At 38.0% G+C, this 15296-nt stretch overlaps 1 protein-coding gene across 2 annotated transcripts in view; it reads left to right on the top strand.

Annotated features, from left to right (window-relative positions):
- ITGAV (integrin subunit alpha V) overlaps window positions 1-15296 on the top strand; it is a 106896-nt gene that overhangs the window by 85321 nt on the left and 6279 nt on the right. For both annotated transcript variants that reach the window (XM_049887614.1, XM_049887613.1), the window contains exons 23-26: window positions 101-181; window positions 8401-8506; window positions 9106-9264; window positions 10777-10890. In XM_049887614.1, the coding sequence (XP_049743571.1) occupies window positions 101-181; window positions 8401-8506; window positions 9106-9264; window positions 10777-10890 (460 nt within the window). The remainder of the gene's footprint in view (window positions 1-100; window positions 182-8400; window positions 8507-9105; window positions 9265-10776; window positions 10891-15296) is intronic.

Here is a 15296-nt window from a genome sequence, read left to right on the forward strand (position 1 = left end):
CTTTGGTTGTTGCTTTTAATTTGTTCATTTTTAGTTTCACTGAATTTGATGATGATAGTGTTCGATTCAGTTCTAATTTTTTTTTTTTTTTCTTTTTCAGCTCCAATCTTTTTGACAAAGTAAGCCCAATGGTATCTTACAAAGCTGATCTTGCTGTTTTAGCTGCTGTTGAGATAAGAGGGTCAGTATGGTTACTAAGTTGAATATTTCGTCCCTGTGTTGTTTTTTTTTTTTTTAATTGAACTTCAGATGAAGGTTTACGGAATAAACTGGTTTCTTATTAAACGGTACACATATTGTTTTATGACATGGTTTAACAACCTCAGAGCATGTCAACACTCTCCCTTCTCAACCTTGGATTCCCTATTCCCAGCTTTCCTATTCCCCTCCAGCCTTCTAGTCCTTACCCCTGGGCTGGTGTGCCTTTAGCCTCATTTTGTTTTATGGGCCTCTCTAATATTTGGCTGAAGGGCGAGCCTCGGGAGTGACTTCATTACTGAGCTAAAAGGGTGTCTGGGGGCCATATTCTCAGGGTTTCTCCAGTCTCTGTCAGGCCAGTAAGTCTGGGTTTTTTTTTTTTTTTTGGTCAGTTAGAACTTTGTTCTACATCTTTCTCCAGCTGCCTGGGACCCTCTATTGTGATCCCTGTCACAGCAGTCAGTGCTAGTAGCCAGGTACCATCTAGTTGTACTAGACTGAGTCTGGTAGAGGCTGTGATAGATGCGGTCCATTAGTCCTTTGGACTAATCTGTCTCCTGTATCTTTAGTTTTCTTCATTCTCCCTTGCTCCTGAAGGGGTGAGACCAGGGAAATATCTTAGATGGCCACTCATAGGCTTTTAGGATCCCAGACTCTACTCACCAAAGTAGAGTGTAGAACATTTTCTTTATAAACTATATTACGCCAGTTGAGCTAGGTATTCCCTGAGACCATGGTTCCCACATCCCTCAGCCCAGTAATTCGGCCCCTTAGTGAGTTTGGATATGTCTGTGGAGCTTACATGACCTTGCCTCATACAAGTTGTGCTGGCTTCCCCAGTATTGTGTACTGTCTTATCCTTCACCAAAGTTACCACTTATTTGTTGTCTATTTAGTGTTTTCCGATCCCCACCCCTCCCTTCCCTCATAACCATCAAAGATTGTTTCTTTTTGTGTGTAAACCTTTTCATGAGTTTTTACAGTAGTGGTCTCGTACAATACTTGTCCTTTTGTGATTGACTTATTTCAGTCAGCATAATGCCCTCCAGATTCATCCGTGTTATGAGTTGCTTCACAGATTTATCATTGTTCTTTATCACTGCATAATATGTCATTGTGAGTATGTACCATAATTTGTTTATCCATTATTTGTTAATGGGCATCTAGGTTGTTTACATATTTTTGCTGTTGTGAGCAGTGCTGCAGTGAACATGGGTGTGCATATGTCTATTCATGTGATGACTCTTTTTTCTCTAAGATATATTCCTAGGAGTGGGATTGCTGCATCGTATGGTATTTCTATTTCTAGCTTTCTAAGGAAGCGCCAGATCGTTTTCCAAAATGGTTGTATCATTTTGCATTCCCACCAGCAGTACATAAGAGTACCAACCTCCCCAAAGCCTCTCCAACATTTGTTATTTCCTGTTTTTTTGATTCGTGCCAGTAATGCTGGGACAAAATGGTATTTCAGTGTGGTTTTGATTTGCATTTCTCTGTTGGCTAGTGATTGGGAGCATTTCCTCATGTGTCTGTTGGCCGCTTGAATGTCTTTTTTGGTGAAGTGTCTGATTATTTTTTTTGCCCATTTTTTAATTGGATAATTTGTCTTTTCATTGTAGAGGGGTTGGATTTTCTTGTCGATTTTAGAGATTAGACCTTTGTCTGATTTCTGATGGATAAAATTTCTTACCAGTCTGTAGGTTCTCTTTTTGCTCTTTTGGTGAAGTCTTTTGATGAGTATAAGTTTTTAATTTTTAGACGATCCCAGTTATCTAGCTTATCTTCTGGAGTTTGTGTGTTGTTGGTTATTGTTTGTATTCTGTTAATGCCATGTATTAGGGCCTCTAGCATTGATGCTGTTTTTTCTTCTATGAACTTCATAGTTTTGGGCTTTATATATTTAGGTCTTTGATCCATTTTGAATTAGTTTTTGTTTATGGCATGAGGTATGGGTCCTGTTTCATTTTTTTGCAGATGGACATCTAGTGTTGCCAGCACCATTTGTTAAAAAGACTTGTCTTTTCCACATTTGAGGACCTTTGGGCCCTTGTGGAAGATTAGGTGAGTGTAGGTGGATGGATTTACATCTAGGTTCTCAATTCTGTTCCATTGGTCAGCGTACCTGTCATTGAACCAGTACCAGGATGTTTTGACTACTGTAGCTGTACAGTAGGTTCTGAGGTCAGGTAATGTGAGTCCTACTTTCTTTTTCTTCATCAATAGTGCTTTACTTATCTGGGGCTTCTTCCCTTTCCATATAAAGTTAATGATTAGTTTTTCCATCTCTTTAAAGAATGGTGTTGGTATTTGGGTTGGGATTGCGTTGTATTCGTAAATTCCTTTGTGTAGAATTATCTTCAAAATGTTGAGTCTACATATCTATGAGAATGGTATGTTTTTTCCATTTATGTAGATCTCTTTTGGTTTCTTGCAGTAGTGTTTTGTAGTTTTCTTTGTATATTTCTTTTACATCCCTAGTTAGATTTATTCCTAAATATTTCATTTTTTTAGGGGCTATTATAAATGGTATTGTTTTCCTGATTTCCTTTTCATCGTTCTCTTTTTTGGTGTACAGGAATCCAAGTGAGTTTTGTATGTTTATCTTGTATCCTGCCACTCTCCTGAATATATTAGTTCGGTAGTTTTCTCGTGGAGTCTTCTGGGTTTTCCATGTATAGTCTATCATCCGCAAATAGGGACAGTTTAAATTCTTTGTTATCAATTAAAAAAAAAAAAAAGATGCCCTTTATTCCTTACCTTACTGCTTTAGCTAGAACTTCCAGCACAATCTTAAATGGGAGTGGTGATAAAGGATATCCTTGTCTTGTTTCTGTTCTCAAGGGGAATGTTTTCAGCCTCTCTCTGTTAAGAATGATGTTGGCCATTGGTTTTGCATAGATGCCCTTTATTATGTTGAGAAATTTCCCTTTTATACCTATTTTACTGAGAGTTTTTATCAGGAATGAGTGTTGAACTTTGTCATTGCCTTTTCTGTGTCGATTGAGATGATCATGTGATTCTTTTCTTTCCTTCTATTTATGTGGTGGATTATGTTGATTGATTTTCTAATGTTGCACCATTCTTGCATACCTGGTATGAAGCTTACTTGGTCGTGGTGTATTATTTTTTTGATATGATGCTGAATTCTGTTGGCTAGAATTTTGATGAGAATTTTTACATCTATATTCATGAGAGGTATTGGCCTGTAATTCTCTTTTCTTGTGGTGTCTTTGCCTGATTTTGGTATCAGGGTCATGCCAGCTTCATAGAATGAATTCAGAAGTGTCACTTCCTTTTCTATGTTCTGAAATAGTTTGAGTAGTACTGGTGTAAGCTCTTCTCTGAACGTTTGGTAGAATTCTCCAATGAAAGCATCTAGGCCAGGGATTCTTTTGTTGGGAGTTTTTTTTTTTTTTTTTGGCTTTTCAATCTCTTCTCTTGTTATGGGTCTGTTCAGATTTTCAACATCGTTATGTGTTAGTTTGGGTAGGTAGTGTGTTTCTAGAAATTTGTCCATTTCCACTAGGTTTTCAAATTTGTTGGAGTATAGATTTTCATAACACTCTGTTGTGATCCTTTTTATTTCCGTTGGGTCTGTTGTTATCTCCCATTTCATTTCTTATATGGGTTATTTGCATCCTCTCCTGTTTTTCTTTTGTCAGTGCGTCAAGTGCTTTGTCAATTTTGTTGATCCTTTCAAAGAACCAACTTTTGGTTTTGTTGATTTTTTCTATTGTTTTTCTATTCTCTATTTCATTTATTTCTGCTCTGATCTTTGCTATTTCCTTTCTTCTGGTAGCTGGGGGCTTCTTTCACTCTTTTCTTTCTCTTTGTTCGAGTTATGTAGCTAATGTTTTGATTTTGTCCCTTTCTTCTTTTTTCAAGTGTGCATCTATTGCTATAAATTGAGCTCTGAGGACTGCCTTTGCTATGTCCCAAAGGTTTTGGTATGTGTTTTCATTCTCATTTGATTCTAGGAATTTTTTTTTTATCCCATCTCTGATTTCTTCTATTACCAGGTGGTTTTTAAGCAGGGTGTATTCAGTTTTCATGTAATTGAATTTTTTTCCTTGCCCTTCCTGTTGTTAATTTCTTCATTGATGGTGGTGTCATCAGAGAAGATACTTTATATTACCTCAATGTTTTGGATTTTGTTGAGGGTTGCTCTGTGACCTAAGATGTGGTCTGTTTTGGAGAACATTCCATATGTATTGGAAAAGAACATGTACTTTGCAGCTGTTGGGTAGAGTGTTCTGTATATGTCTATGAGGTCAAGTTGGCCGATTGTGCCCTTTAGCTCTTCTGTATCTTTCTAGATGTTGCATCCTTTACCAGGAGTAGTGTGTTGAAGTCTCCTACTATTATTGTGGAACTGTCAGTCTTTCTTTTCAATGCTGTTAGAGGTTGTTTAATATATTTTGGAGCCCTGTCATTGAGTGTGTAATGTTTACTATATTTATGTCTTCATGATGGATCGTCCCTGTAATCATTATATAGTGCCTTTATTTGTCTTTTATGGTGGATTTTGTTTTAAAGTCTGTCTTACCTGAGATTAGCATTGCCACTCTTGCTCTTTGTTGGTAGCTGTTTGCTTGATGTATTTTTTTCCATCCTTTGATTTATAATAAATTTATGTCTTTGTTTCTAAGGTGTGTCTCTTGTAGACAGCATATTGATGGATCCTGTTTTTTTAATCCATTCTGTCACTTTGTGTCTCTTATGGGTGCATTTAGGCCATTTACATTCAGTGTAATTATTGATAAAAAAAAAAAAAACTTTTTTTTTTTTTTTGATGTGAGTTTATTGCTGTCATTTTGTAGTGCTTTTTTTGTGGTGCTGAAGTTTTCTTTGTTCCTCTTACTCTGAATATACTGAATTCCTATTGTTTATGATTTTTTTTTCATTTCTTTTGTTTTTCTAGATTTTGTTTTTACTGAGACTTTATGTTTTTCTTCTTTATTTTGATGAGTGAGCTTGTTAACTTTCCGTGTGGTTACCTTGAAATTTACCCTTATTTTCCTAGGTTTGAACCAGTCTATTATTACTTGGTATCACCTTGTCTTTGTCTCCATTAGAAAGTCTTATACCTACACTGTTTATTCCCTCTTGTATGGTTCTGACGTTGTCATTTAAATATTAACCTCTCTGGTTCCCTGTTGTAATTCATTTCCTAGGTTGGTATCTGGCAGGCACAACCTTGCATCCTAGGTTCAGGGTGTGGTCTGATGTTGTTTGCTCTCAGCCCAAAGGGGCTCCCTTTGATAATTCTTGTAAGTTTGGTTTGGTTTTTACATATTCCCTTAATTTCTGTTTATCTGGAAGTGTCCTGATTTCACCATCATATTTGAATGAGAGTTCTGCAGGATATATTTTTCTTGGTTGGCAATTTTTTTCTTTCAAGGTTTTATATATGTCATCCCATTGCCTTTTTGCCTGCATGGTTTCTCCGAATAATCAGAGCTTGGTCTTATTGTTTCTCCTCTGTATGTGACTTTTCATTTTTCTAGAGCTGCTCTCAGGATTCTTTCTTATTCTGGTTTTAGTGAGTATGATTATGATATGCTTTGGTGATTTCCTTTTGGGGTCTGTCCTGTATGAGGTTCCTTGAGCTGTTTGGATGGTCAGCTTTTCATCTTTCATAATCACAGGGAAATTTTCTATCAGCTGTTCTTCAATGATCCTCTCTGTTTTTTCCATTTTCTCCCCCTGTTCTGGAACTCTGATCACTCACAGATTTTTGCTTTTGATTGTATCCCACATAATTCTCAGGATTTCTTCATTTTTCTTTGTTCTTTTTTCTGTTTTTTCCTCAAACAGGGTTGTATCTAAGTGTCTTCAATTTTGCTGATCCTGCTTTCCATTGTTTCAAACCTGCCCCTCAGCCCTTTTATTACACTGTCAATTTCTGAAATCTTGTTTATCTTTTGGATTTCTAATTGTTGTTTTTGTATGATTTCTAGTTGTGAATTTATTTTGGCATTTTTTTCCTGTATTACTTTCCTGAATTATTCCATTTTTTGTCTGTATTTTCTGGGAATTTGTCTGTTTTTTCCTCATTTTTGTCTGCTTTTTGCTTCAACTCTTGGATACCTCTGAATATTGGAGATTTTTATTCCCTATCCAGTAGTTCTGGTACCTTTTCTTCTACTGGAAGTTCATCTGGTGTTTTATTTGGACCTGTACTGGATCCATCCTCTCCTGTTTTTTAATATCTTTTGATACTGTCTGCTGTCTTCAAGACTTTCAACAGTTATTCTCTTTGTTTATTGATTGTAGCGTCTTTGTTTCATCCTGCGTTTTTGTTTTATTTGCTTATGTCTGAGCTAGCAGGCCATATATGTTCTTTGTCCTTTGCTTGTCAATACTTTTCACCTCCTTGTCCAGTGGGCAGGGCCAGTTGCTCAGCTATAGTACAGCAGGGCAGGTACAGCAGAAGGGAAGGGGCTGGGACGCATTGTTTCTGGCACGTATTAGGGCCAACAGGTCAGGCCGAGAATCAGTGCAGGGCAGGTTTCTGTGGGCTGTTCCTGTGCTGCTTGGGGGTGTGATGTACAGCTCATGGTGCAGTAGGCGGTGGGGGGGGGCAGGTTGTGATATGTGGAGCTGAGGTGGGTAGGGGAAAGAAGAGAGAGAAACAGCAGCCAAAAACAAACAAACCAAAAAATGTGCTAAGGGAGCATTGGAGTGGAAAGATGAGAAACCGAGAAATTGATAAAAACAGAGAGAAAAAAAAAGGGAAAAAGAAAACAAACAAATAAATAAAAATTAGAAAGAAAAAATAGTAAAGCCCCCAGGGATCCCACCAATGTAGCTGTGAAGACCGGGGAAGTGGCTCCCTGGCTGCGCAGTACACCCTGGCTAGAAGGGGTAGAGATGTCACACAGTGCTAGGTATCTCAGGAGGCAGGAAAAGGAGGTTAGTATAGAGAGATGAGAAACTGAGAAATGAAGAAAGACAAAAAAGAAAAAAAAAACAAAGGAAAAAGAAATGCCCCCAGGGATCCCATCAGTGCAGCTGCACAGACTGGGGAAGTGGCTCCCAGGCCACATAGTACAGCCTGGCTAGAAAGGGCTCCCAAGCAGTGAAAAGAAAAAACAAAAAAAAGTACCGGGGATCCCACCAGCATGGTGGCTTGGGCCAAGGAAGGAGTTCCCCAGTTGAGCAGTGCTTTGCAGCCTTTCAAGAAGAAGCAAAGATTACGCGTGGAGCCAGGTGTTCGAGAGAAAGGAAGGGGAGGCAGTGAGAGGTTGGAAGAAACCCAAAGAAGCGGAAAAAAGCAACACTAGCAACAAAAAAATGGCACTCAGTGAGCCAGCTACTGTGGGTGGGGCAAATCCAAGTGGCACAGACCCTGCACTTCCTGGCCAGCCAAGCTACCACAGCCAGCTAGGAAGCAGCAGAAATAGAGCAGGGGGGAGAAGGATGGGGAGTAAGAAAGCATGTATCGCTGGTTACTGGGTGTCCTGTCTCCTACTGGGAGCTCTGTGAAGCTGCTTTCCCGAGTTCCCTGTCCACCCATCTCTGACAGCAGTCCAAGATGAAAAATCCATACTGTGTTAGCTGATAGGGGACCCCTCTGGATGTGTCTCTCCTCGTTCTCTGTTCTCTGTCAGTTTCTTATTCCATTTGGTGCTTGGCTGAGTTCTTTATTTCTTCATTTGATGCTAGGGTCCCAGGACTGACTTTTGTCTCTGTTTTACTTAATTTTTCAGGTCTTTGCTGTGGAGGGACGGCATGGTGCTTCTGTCTGTAGCACCATGTTGGCTCCGCTCTCCTCTTATGGTTGCTTTTTAAAAGTAACTGCTAGGCCTGAGCTTCTTTCCAATAGTTGGTATTCCATGTTTGGTTGTGGTTTTGCTAGGGCTGTAGCTTCTGTAGAGAGTAGAAGGTCTCACATGCATTCCAAAGCCCCAAATATTTATCTGGTGAACATCTTGAAGGAATTTTACATGGCAACAGCAGGTATAAAATAAGTTTACTGAACTTTTACACAAACTGACTTATCAATACAGCTGTTAATATGTGCATTTAATAAGGAATAGCTTTTGTGTGTGTGCACATTTGCATATGTAGATATTTTTTCTTTTTGATGTGTTTTTAAATTAGTTATAATTTTACTCATTTGAATACAGGGTACTTTTGAAAATGAACTGACTATATCATTTTGATATTCATGGTAGGTTTTCTTTGGTCATTGTTTAGAGTCTCAAGTCCTGATCATATCTTTCTTCCAATTCCAAATTGGGAGCTCAAGGAGAACCCTGAGACTGAAGAAGATGTTGGGCCAGTTGTTCAGCACATCTATGAGGTTTGCAGCTGTTGGATACAAAGGAAACCTAGTTAGACAGAGCCACTAAAGAGAGGAACAAGCTAGGCTACTTTTTAAAAAAATAAAAAATTCTATGTAATTTTTATGTAAACTCTGCATATTGCAAATACTTGCCAGGTATTTCTTTGAATTTTGGCCCTATTTATAAGTTCATTTTTATAAGTAGCTTCAATTGGTTAAAGAAACCAATATATAAACTGCTTAAAACCAATTAGTTCTCCTTAAATAAAAGTAATATATCATTGAGTATTTTCACATGAATATTTTGCAATTATGACTAAAGTTTGAAAATAATCAAAATTTTATTTTTACTGGAAGAAAATTTTCTTTGCCCATCTTTCATCAATATTTTAAAAATATTTTCCTCTTTTATTTAGCCTTTAATTCTGACACCTTTTTTTAGAGACAGATGTTGCATTTGATCTTTTTTCATAATAATGCTCATGTTGAAACATTAGAGTAACTGGAAAGTCTGCTATTTAATCCCTCTTGCTAATAAGATTACTAAAGTTAATTAGGAGAATGATTATAAAATATATTTTTGTCCAAGGTATTTTATGTTTTCTTTTCCTCATTAGCTGAGAAACAATGGCCCAAGTTCATTCAGCAAGGCAATGCTAAGTCTTCAGTGGCCTTATAAATACAATAATAACACTTTGTTGTACATCCTTCAATATGATATTGATGGGCCAATGAACTGCACTTCAGATATGGAGATTAACCCTTTGAGAATTAAGGTAATGTGCTTAGTAGCAGCTCCTCATTGTGATATTTTATTTATTTATTTTTTTCTGAACCTATAAAACAAATGCATGAAATAAAAATAGCTCTTTTAATATACAAATCCACTTGGCAAAAATACTTTAGTTCTGAATTAGTACACTAGATTGTTTTTTATAATCGTTTCTTTGTATAATGAGTAAGAATTAATTCTGCGAATGTATTTCTGTATTGTCTAGTAAGCTTTGGGAAATAGTCTTAAGTGACTAAATTTGACTGTGCCTCCATTACATCAAGGTTTATCCAATGTATAATATTCTGTTAAGGGAGGGCATGATGATTCAGTGGTAGAGCTCTTGACTTCCATGAGTGAGATCTGGGTTCAGTTCCTGGCCAGTGCTCCTCAAGTGCAGCCATCACTCATCTTTCATTCAAGGCTTGCATGTTGCTGTGATGCTGAAAAGGTTTCAGCAGAGCTTGCAGACCAAGACAGACTAGGAAGAAAGGACTGGGAATCTGCTTCCAAAAATCAGCTAGTGAAAACTGTGAATCACAATAGTCCTAGCCCATTGTGCATGGGGTCCCCTTGAGCCAAGGACCCACTTAACAGCAGCTAACAACAACAAGGACGTTGTAGAGTTTCTGTCTCTAGGAGAAGATAAAACCTTTACTTCTGACTTTCTTAATTTACAGTACCTAGAAAAATGTCATTATATGTAATTATGTATAACTGGATATACCAAGGAAACCCTGGTGGCATAGTGGTTAAAAGGTCGGGAGTTTGAATCCACCGGGTGCTCCTTGGAAACTCTATGGGGCAGTTCTACTCTGTCTATAGGATCGCTATGAGTTGGGATCGACTCAATGGCAATGGGTTTGGTTTTTTTTTGTTTGGGTATACCATATTTTTGCGCAAATAATGTACACCTTCTAGGTTTGCCAACCACACCCTCCCCCTGTGAGGTATTTTCATAAGTGTGCTATGCTAATTTTTTTTTTTTTACAGCAACGTGTAAAAAAGAAATTGGCATAGCGGCGCTTACAAAAATACCTCACAGGGGGAGGATGCAGTTGGCAAACAAACGAAGGTGCTGTTATTTGTGTAAAAATACGATAGTCATCATCCTAGCACACACGTTTGGATAGGAAGCTATTGTACAGTATCGAACAAGAAAAGTTAAGAAAATAAAAAGTAAACTCATGGTTAACGCTCATCACCGATGTAATGTGAAATTTCAGACCGTTTCTGTATGTTTTATCAGTTTCCTCTCCAGCTATGTAAGGGGAGAAAAACTCGATGGCAACCGGTTTTTAACCGGGCAGAGGTAACTTCATCTATATATTAAGGTCTCTAAACTTTGTTTTCTGTCCTTAACTTTTTGCCATATAGTAAGTAGTGAATTTTCTGTCATACCTGAACTTATTTTTATTCACTACTTTTTAACAGATAAATTTATGTCAAACTGTCAATGTAAAAACATTTTCTATTATTGTTATTATTAACCACCATTTTATTAATATAATCCTAGGTCTCAACTTCACAAACAACTGAGAAGAATGACACAATTGCTGGGCAAGGTGACCGGAACCATCTTATCACTAAGCGGGATCTCACCCTCAGTGAAGGGGATGTTCACACTTTGGTAAGTGCCATTTTAACTACACACTTGAATCATTTTAAAAATGTGATTGTAAGACTTATGCCAAATAGCATATTTCGGAAATAACAACAGCTGTGCTCGGAAGAACTACATATATCTTTATACCATTCAGTCCTACTTTCCTTGTTCTTAGTAGATTGCTAATAAAAATACTTTATTTTCCAACTGCCCTGTTTTTACTGGCCTCTTGGCCTTACCCTCATAAGCCTGGTGCCCACAGTGGGGAGTAGATTTTGGGAAGAGTGTATGGCAAGGAGGCTTCTGCCTTCCTTCAAACTAGGGGGCAGTACTAGTTTTTAACAGGTAGGAATAGGCAGAGGGTTCAAGGTGATCTGGAGTTCCAAGAGTTTTGAGAGCAGCAACCCAGATTTCCCCATTTTAAGTGTCAGGGTCCTATTCTTTCACACTTACAGTTACGGTTTTGGTTTTGATCTTAGCAAAGCAGACCTACTAGAATTTGCAATTCAAGCTCTGGTACTTTACAATGAAAATTCCAGATCCCATCCTCAGCTTTTTAAGGCCTTGCCCTGTAAGAGGGTTTTTTCACCTGCCCTAAATTGGTGATTGATCACCCTCAGCCTTTCGTGACCTTTCTTTTTACTTTATTGTGGTGAAAATATATATAACAAAACATATGCTATCTCAACAACCTCACAGGTACAATTCAGTGGTATTGATTACGTTCTTCAAGTTGTGCAACCTTTCTCACTATTCTTTTTTAAATCATTCTTTCACCATTAACATAAACTCAATGTCCCCTAAGGAAAAACCCCCTCTTTCCTTTTTACCTCACTCTGGTAACCACTAATAATCTTTGATTTCTATATATTTGCTTATTTCATATAAATGAAGCTATATAATATTTGTTCTTTTCTGACTGTCTTATTTCACTCAGCATGATATTTTCAAGGTTGATCCATGTAGTGGCATGCATCAGGACTTCCTTTCTCTTTAAGGCTGAGTAGTATTTCATTGTGTATCTGTATATACCACATTTTCCTTATCTATTCATCTGTTAATGGACATTTGTTACTACCTTTTGGCTGTCGTGAAAAGTGCTTCATTGAACATTGGTGTACAGGTTTTTGTGTTCCTTCGCTTCTTCTGGGTATATACCTAGGATTGGTATTGCTGAGTCATATGGTAGCTTTATGTTCAACTTTTTGAGGAACTACCAAATGGTTTTCCATGTGGCTATACCATTTTACATTCCTACCAGCAGTGGATGAGAGTTCCAGTTTCTCCACAACTTTGCAATCACCTGTTGTTTTCCTTTTTTTTGGATTATTGTCATTCTAATAGGGGCGAGGTGGTGTCTGTTCCTAGTTTTGGTTTGCATCTCTGTGATGGCTAATAATGTTCAGCACCTTTGCATGTGCTTGTTGGCCATCTGAATATCCTCTTTGGTGGAATGTCTATTCAAGTGCTTTGCTCATTTTTCAATTGGGTTGTTTGTTTTTTTGTTAAGTTGTTTTCTTTTAAATATATTTTGGATATTACACCCTTGTTGGATATATGGTTCCTGAAAACTTTCTCCCAATCTGTAGGTTATCTTTTCAGTTTTTTTTATAAAGTCTTTGAATAAACAAAAATTATTTAATTTTTATGAGGTCCCATTTATCCATTTTTTCTTTTGCTTCTTGTGCCTTTGTTGTTATATCTAATAATCCATCAGTAACAACTAGGTCCTACAGCCATGCCTCTGTGTTTTCTTCTAAGAATTTTATGGTTTTAGTATTCATATTTAGGCCTTTGATCCATTTTGGATTGGTTTTTGTGTAAGTTGTGAGGCATGGATCCTTATTCATTCTTCTCTATGTGGAAATCCAATTTTCCCAGCACTATTTATTGAAGAGACTCTTCCTTCTTCATTGAGAGGACTTAGCACCCTTGTTGAAAATCAGCTGATCATGAAATCAGGAAGTGTGAGCCCTCCTACTTTATTCCTCAAGATTGTTTTAGCTATTCAAGGTCCCTTGCCCTTCCATATAAATTTGAGGGTTGGCTTTTCTGTTTCTTAAAAAAGGCTGTTGGAATTTTGTTGGGGATTGCATTGAATTTATAGATTGCTTTGGGGCCTTTCTTGATTATATAGATAGCACTCTGCAAGAGCCATGGGGTTCCATTTTCATTAAAATTATTACATCTCCCCTCCCACCAGTCTACACCCAACAGTGCATTTCGTACTGTCTCTAAGGTTCCCCTGTCCCAGCTTTTGAACTGTGTTAACAGTTGCACCATTACAGCCTGCCTGGGACTCAGTACTTCACCTACCTGGCAGGTAATGCAGCTCTAAAAGGTCTGCTTTCTAGGACCACTCCTAGTAACAGCAGTTTCCTGGGAACAGACTCTGAACCAGGGATTTGCATGCAGGAGATTTACTGTGAAGTATTATTTTTTTTTATGGGTAAGGGAAAGGAGCCCCAATGGTGTAATGGTTAAGCATTTGGCTACTAACCTAAAGGTCAATGGTTTTAACCCACCAACCTCTCCACAGGAGAAAAGACCTGGCAATATGCTCCGATAAAGATTACAGCCTAGAAAACCGTGTTAGGATCACTGTGAGTCAAAATTGACTCAATGGCACACAACAACATCCTGAGTGAGGGAAAAACCAGGAATGGGCAGAGAGAAGTTGAATGTGATGTAGTTCCAACAAAGGTCTCAGCTGACTCCATGGGGAAGTCTGGAGCTAGGATGGCCCTTCAGAGTTGTCCCAAACTGGGGTATGGGACCCAGGCTTTGGTACCCCCACATCAACCATTCATTAGATGCAGCTGTCTCCAGAGAAGGAGTAACTTTCGGGGAGGCAGCTCACTTTGAGTGAGGACGGTTCCCCACAGGCATTCATCTGTGAGCCCTCAGCAGCCAGTAATTCTGGTAGCCGGGGAATAATTGCTTCCTGCTGAAGGGGAAGTCCAGGAGCAAGGGCTGGCCTGCATTCTCAATATCCAGTCCAGTAAACAAAGCACAAACCTGGCTTATATTATTATACATGTATTTGAATTTTTTCACTATCCTCATCCCTCGATTATTCCATATATATATATGCTACCATATAAGCTATATGAGGGCAGGGATTTTGAATTTTTTTTTCAAATTTTACTGTGGTAAAATTTATATATGAAAACATTTGCCATTTTAACCATTTTTAAGTGTACAATTCAGTAACGTTAATTACATTCACCATATTGTGTAACCATCACCCCTATCAATTTCCAAATGATTTTTATCTCCCTAATTTTTTTTTTTTTTTAAACAGAAGTTCCAAAAAACCAAACCTGTTGCCATCGAGTCAATTCTGACTCATAGCAACCCTATAGCACAAAGTAAAACTACCCTATAGGGTTTCCTATAGATTTGAACTGCAGACCTTTTAGTTAACAGCCGAGCTCTTAAAACAGAAACTTAGTACCCCTTAAGTAATGACTCTCCATTCCCGCCCCCCCCCACCCGCCCCGCCGCCAGCAGCACCCAGTATCACTAATAAGCATTTTTTCTAGAGGCAGGGACTTCTTTTAGTTAACAACTCTCTCTCCAGCATCTGGAACAATGCCTGGGACTCAATAAACATCTGTGTAATGAATTGATTAAGCACTTATTTTTGGGAAGAATGAACATAAAAGATAGAGTAGACTTCAGAAGCAAGTTATTTAGTCCAACTTACCTAAAAAATAGGTCTGATGAACTGTTAACTGTTGTGTGCGTAGAGTGGATTCCGACTCATAGTAACCCTGTAGGACAAAGTAGAACTTCCCCTTAGGATTTCCAAGGCTGTAATCTCTATGGAAGCAGACTGCCACATCTTTCTCCCTTAGAGCAGCTGGTGGGTTTGAACTGTCGACCCTTCGGTTAGCACCCAAGTGCTTAACCACTGTGCCACGAAGGCTCCTTAACTGTCAACTAGTATCCACTTAAATACTTCCCAGTGAGAGAGACTTTATACTATATAACCAAGCAACCTGTTCTATTATTACATTGCTCTGAGGTTTAAAATTCCTTATATTTTATATTAGTAGATTTATTGTTAGAGTCCATTGTTTCAGCTTTTTGAGAAGTTGTAATACCTTGATTTTTAAAACAAATTTATTGATTACCACTCTTAGGTTTGTGCTATTTGCAAATTTGATAAAACTCTTATGGTTTTATAGAAATAACACATGCTTTGTCAGACATCTCTGAACTTCACTCTTTCCCCAGTTTTGTTCTCGATAACACTGATTAATTTGCTAATCTCTCTGAACTTTAATTTTTTCATCAAATGATGGTACCACTTAAAGAATAGCATTGTTGTGAGGTGTTTACATGTGACATGTCTAGTACAGTTTGACTGGCACATAGAAGGTGGTGCACGTTTGTTTCATTTGGTTGCCTGCCTTCAAGTTACT

The sequence above is a fragment of the Elephas maximus genome, chromosome 6 (assembly GCF_024166365.1).
Source record: "Elephas maximus indicus isolate mEleMax1 chromosome 6, mEleMax1 primary haplotype, whole genome shotgun sequence".
Classification (NCBI taxonomy): Eukaryota; Metazoa; Chordata; class Mammalia; order Proboscidea; family Elephantidae; genus Elephas; species Elephas maximus.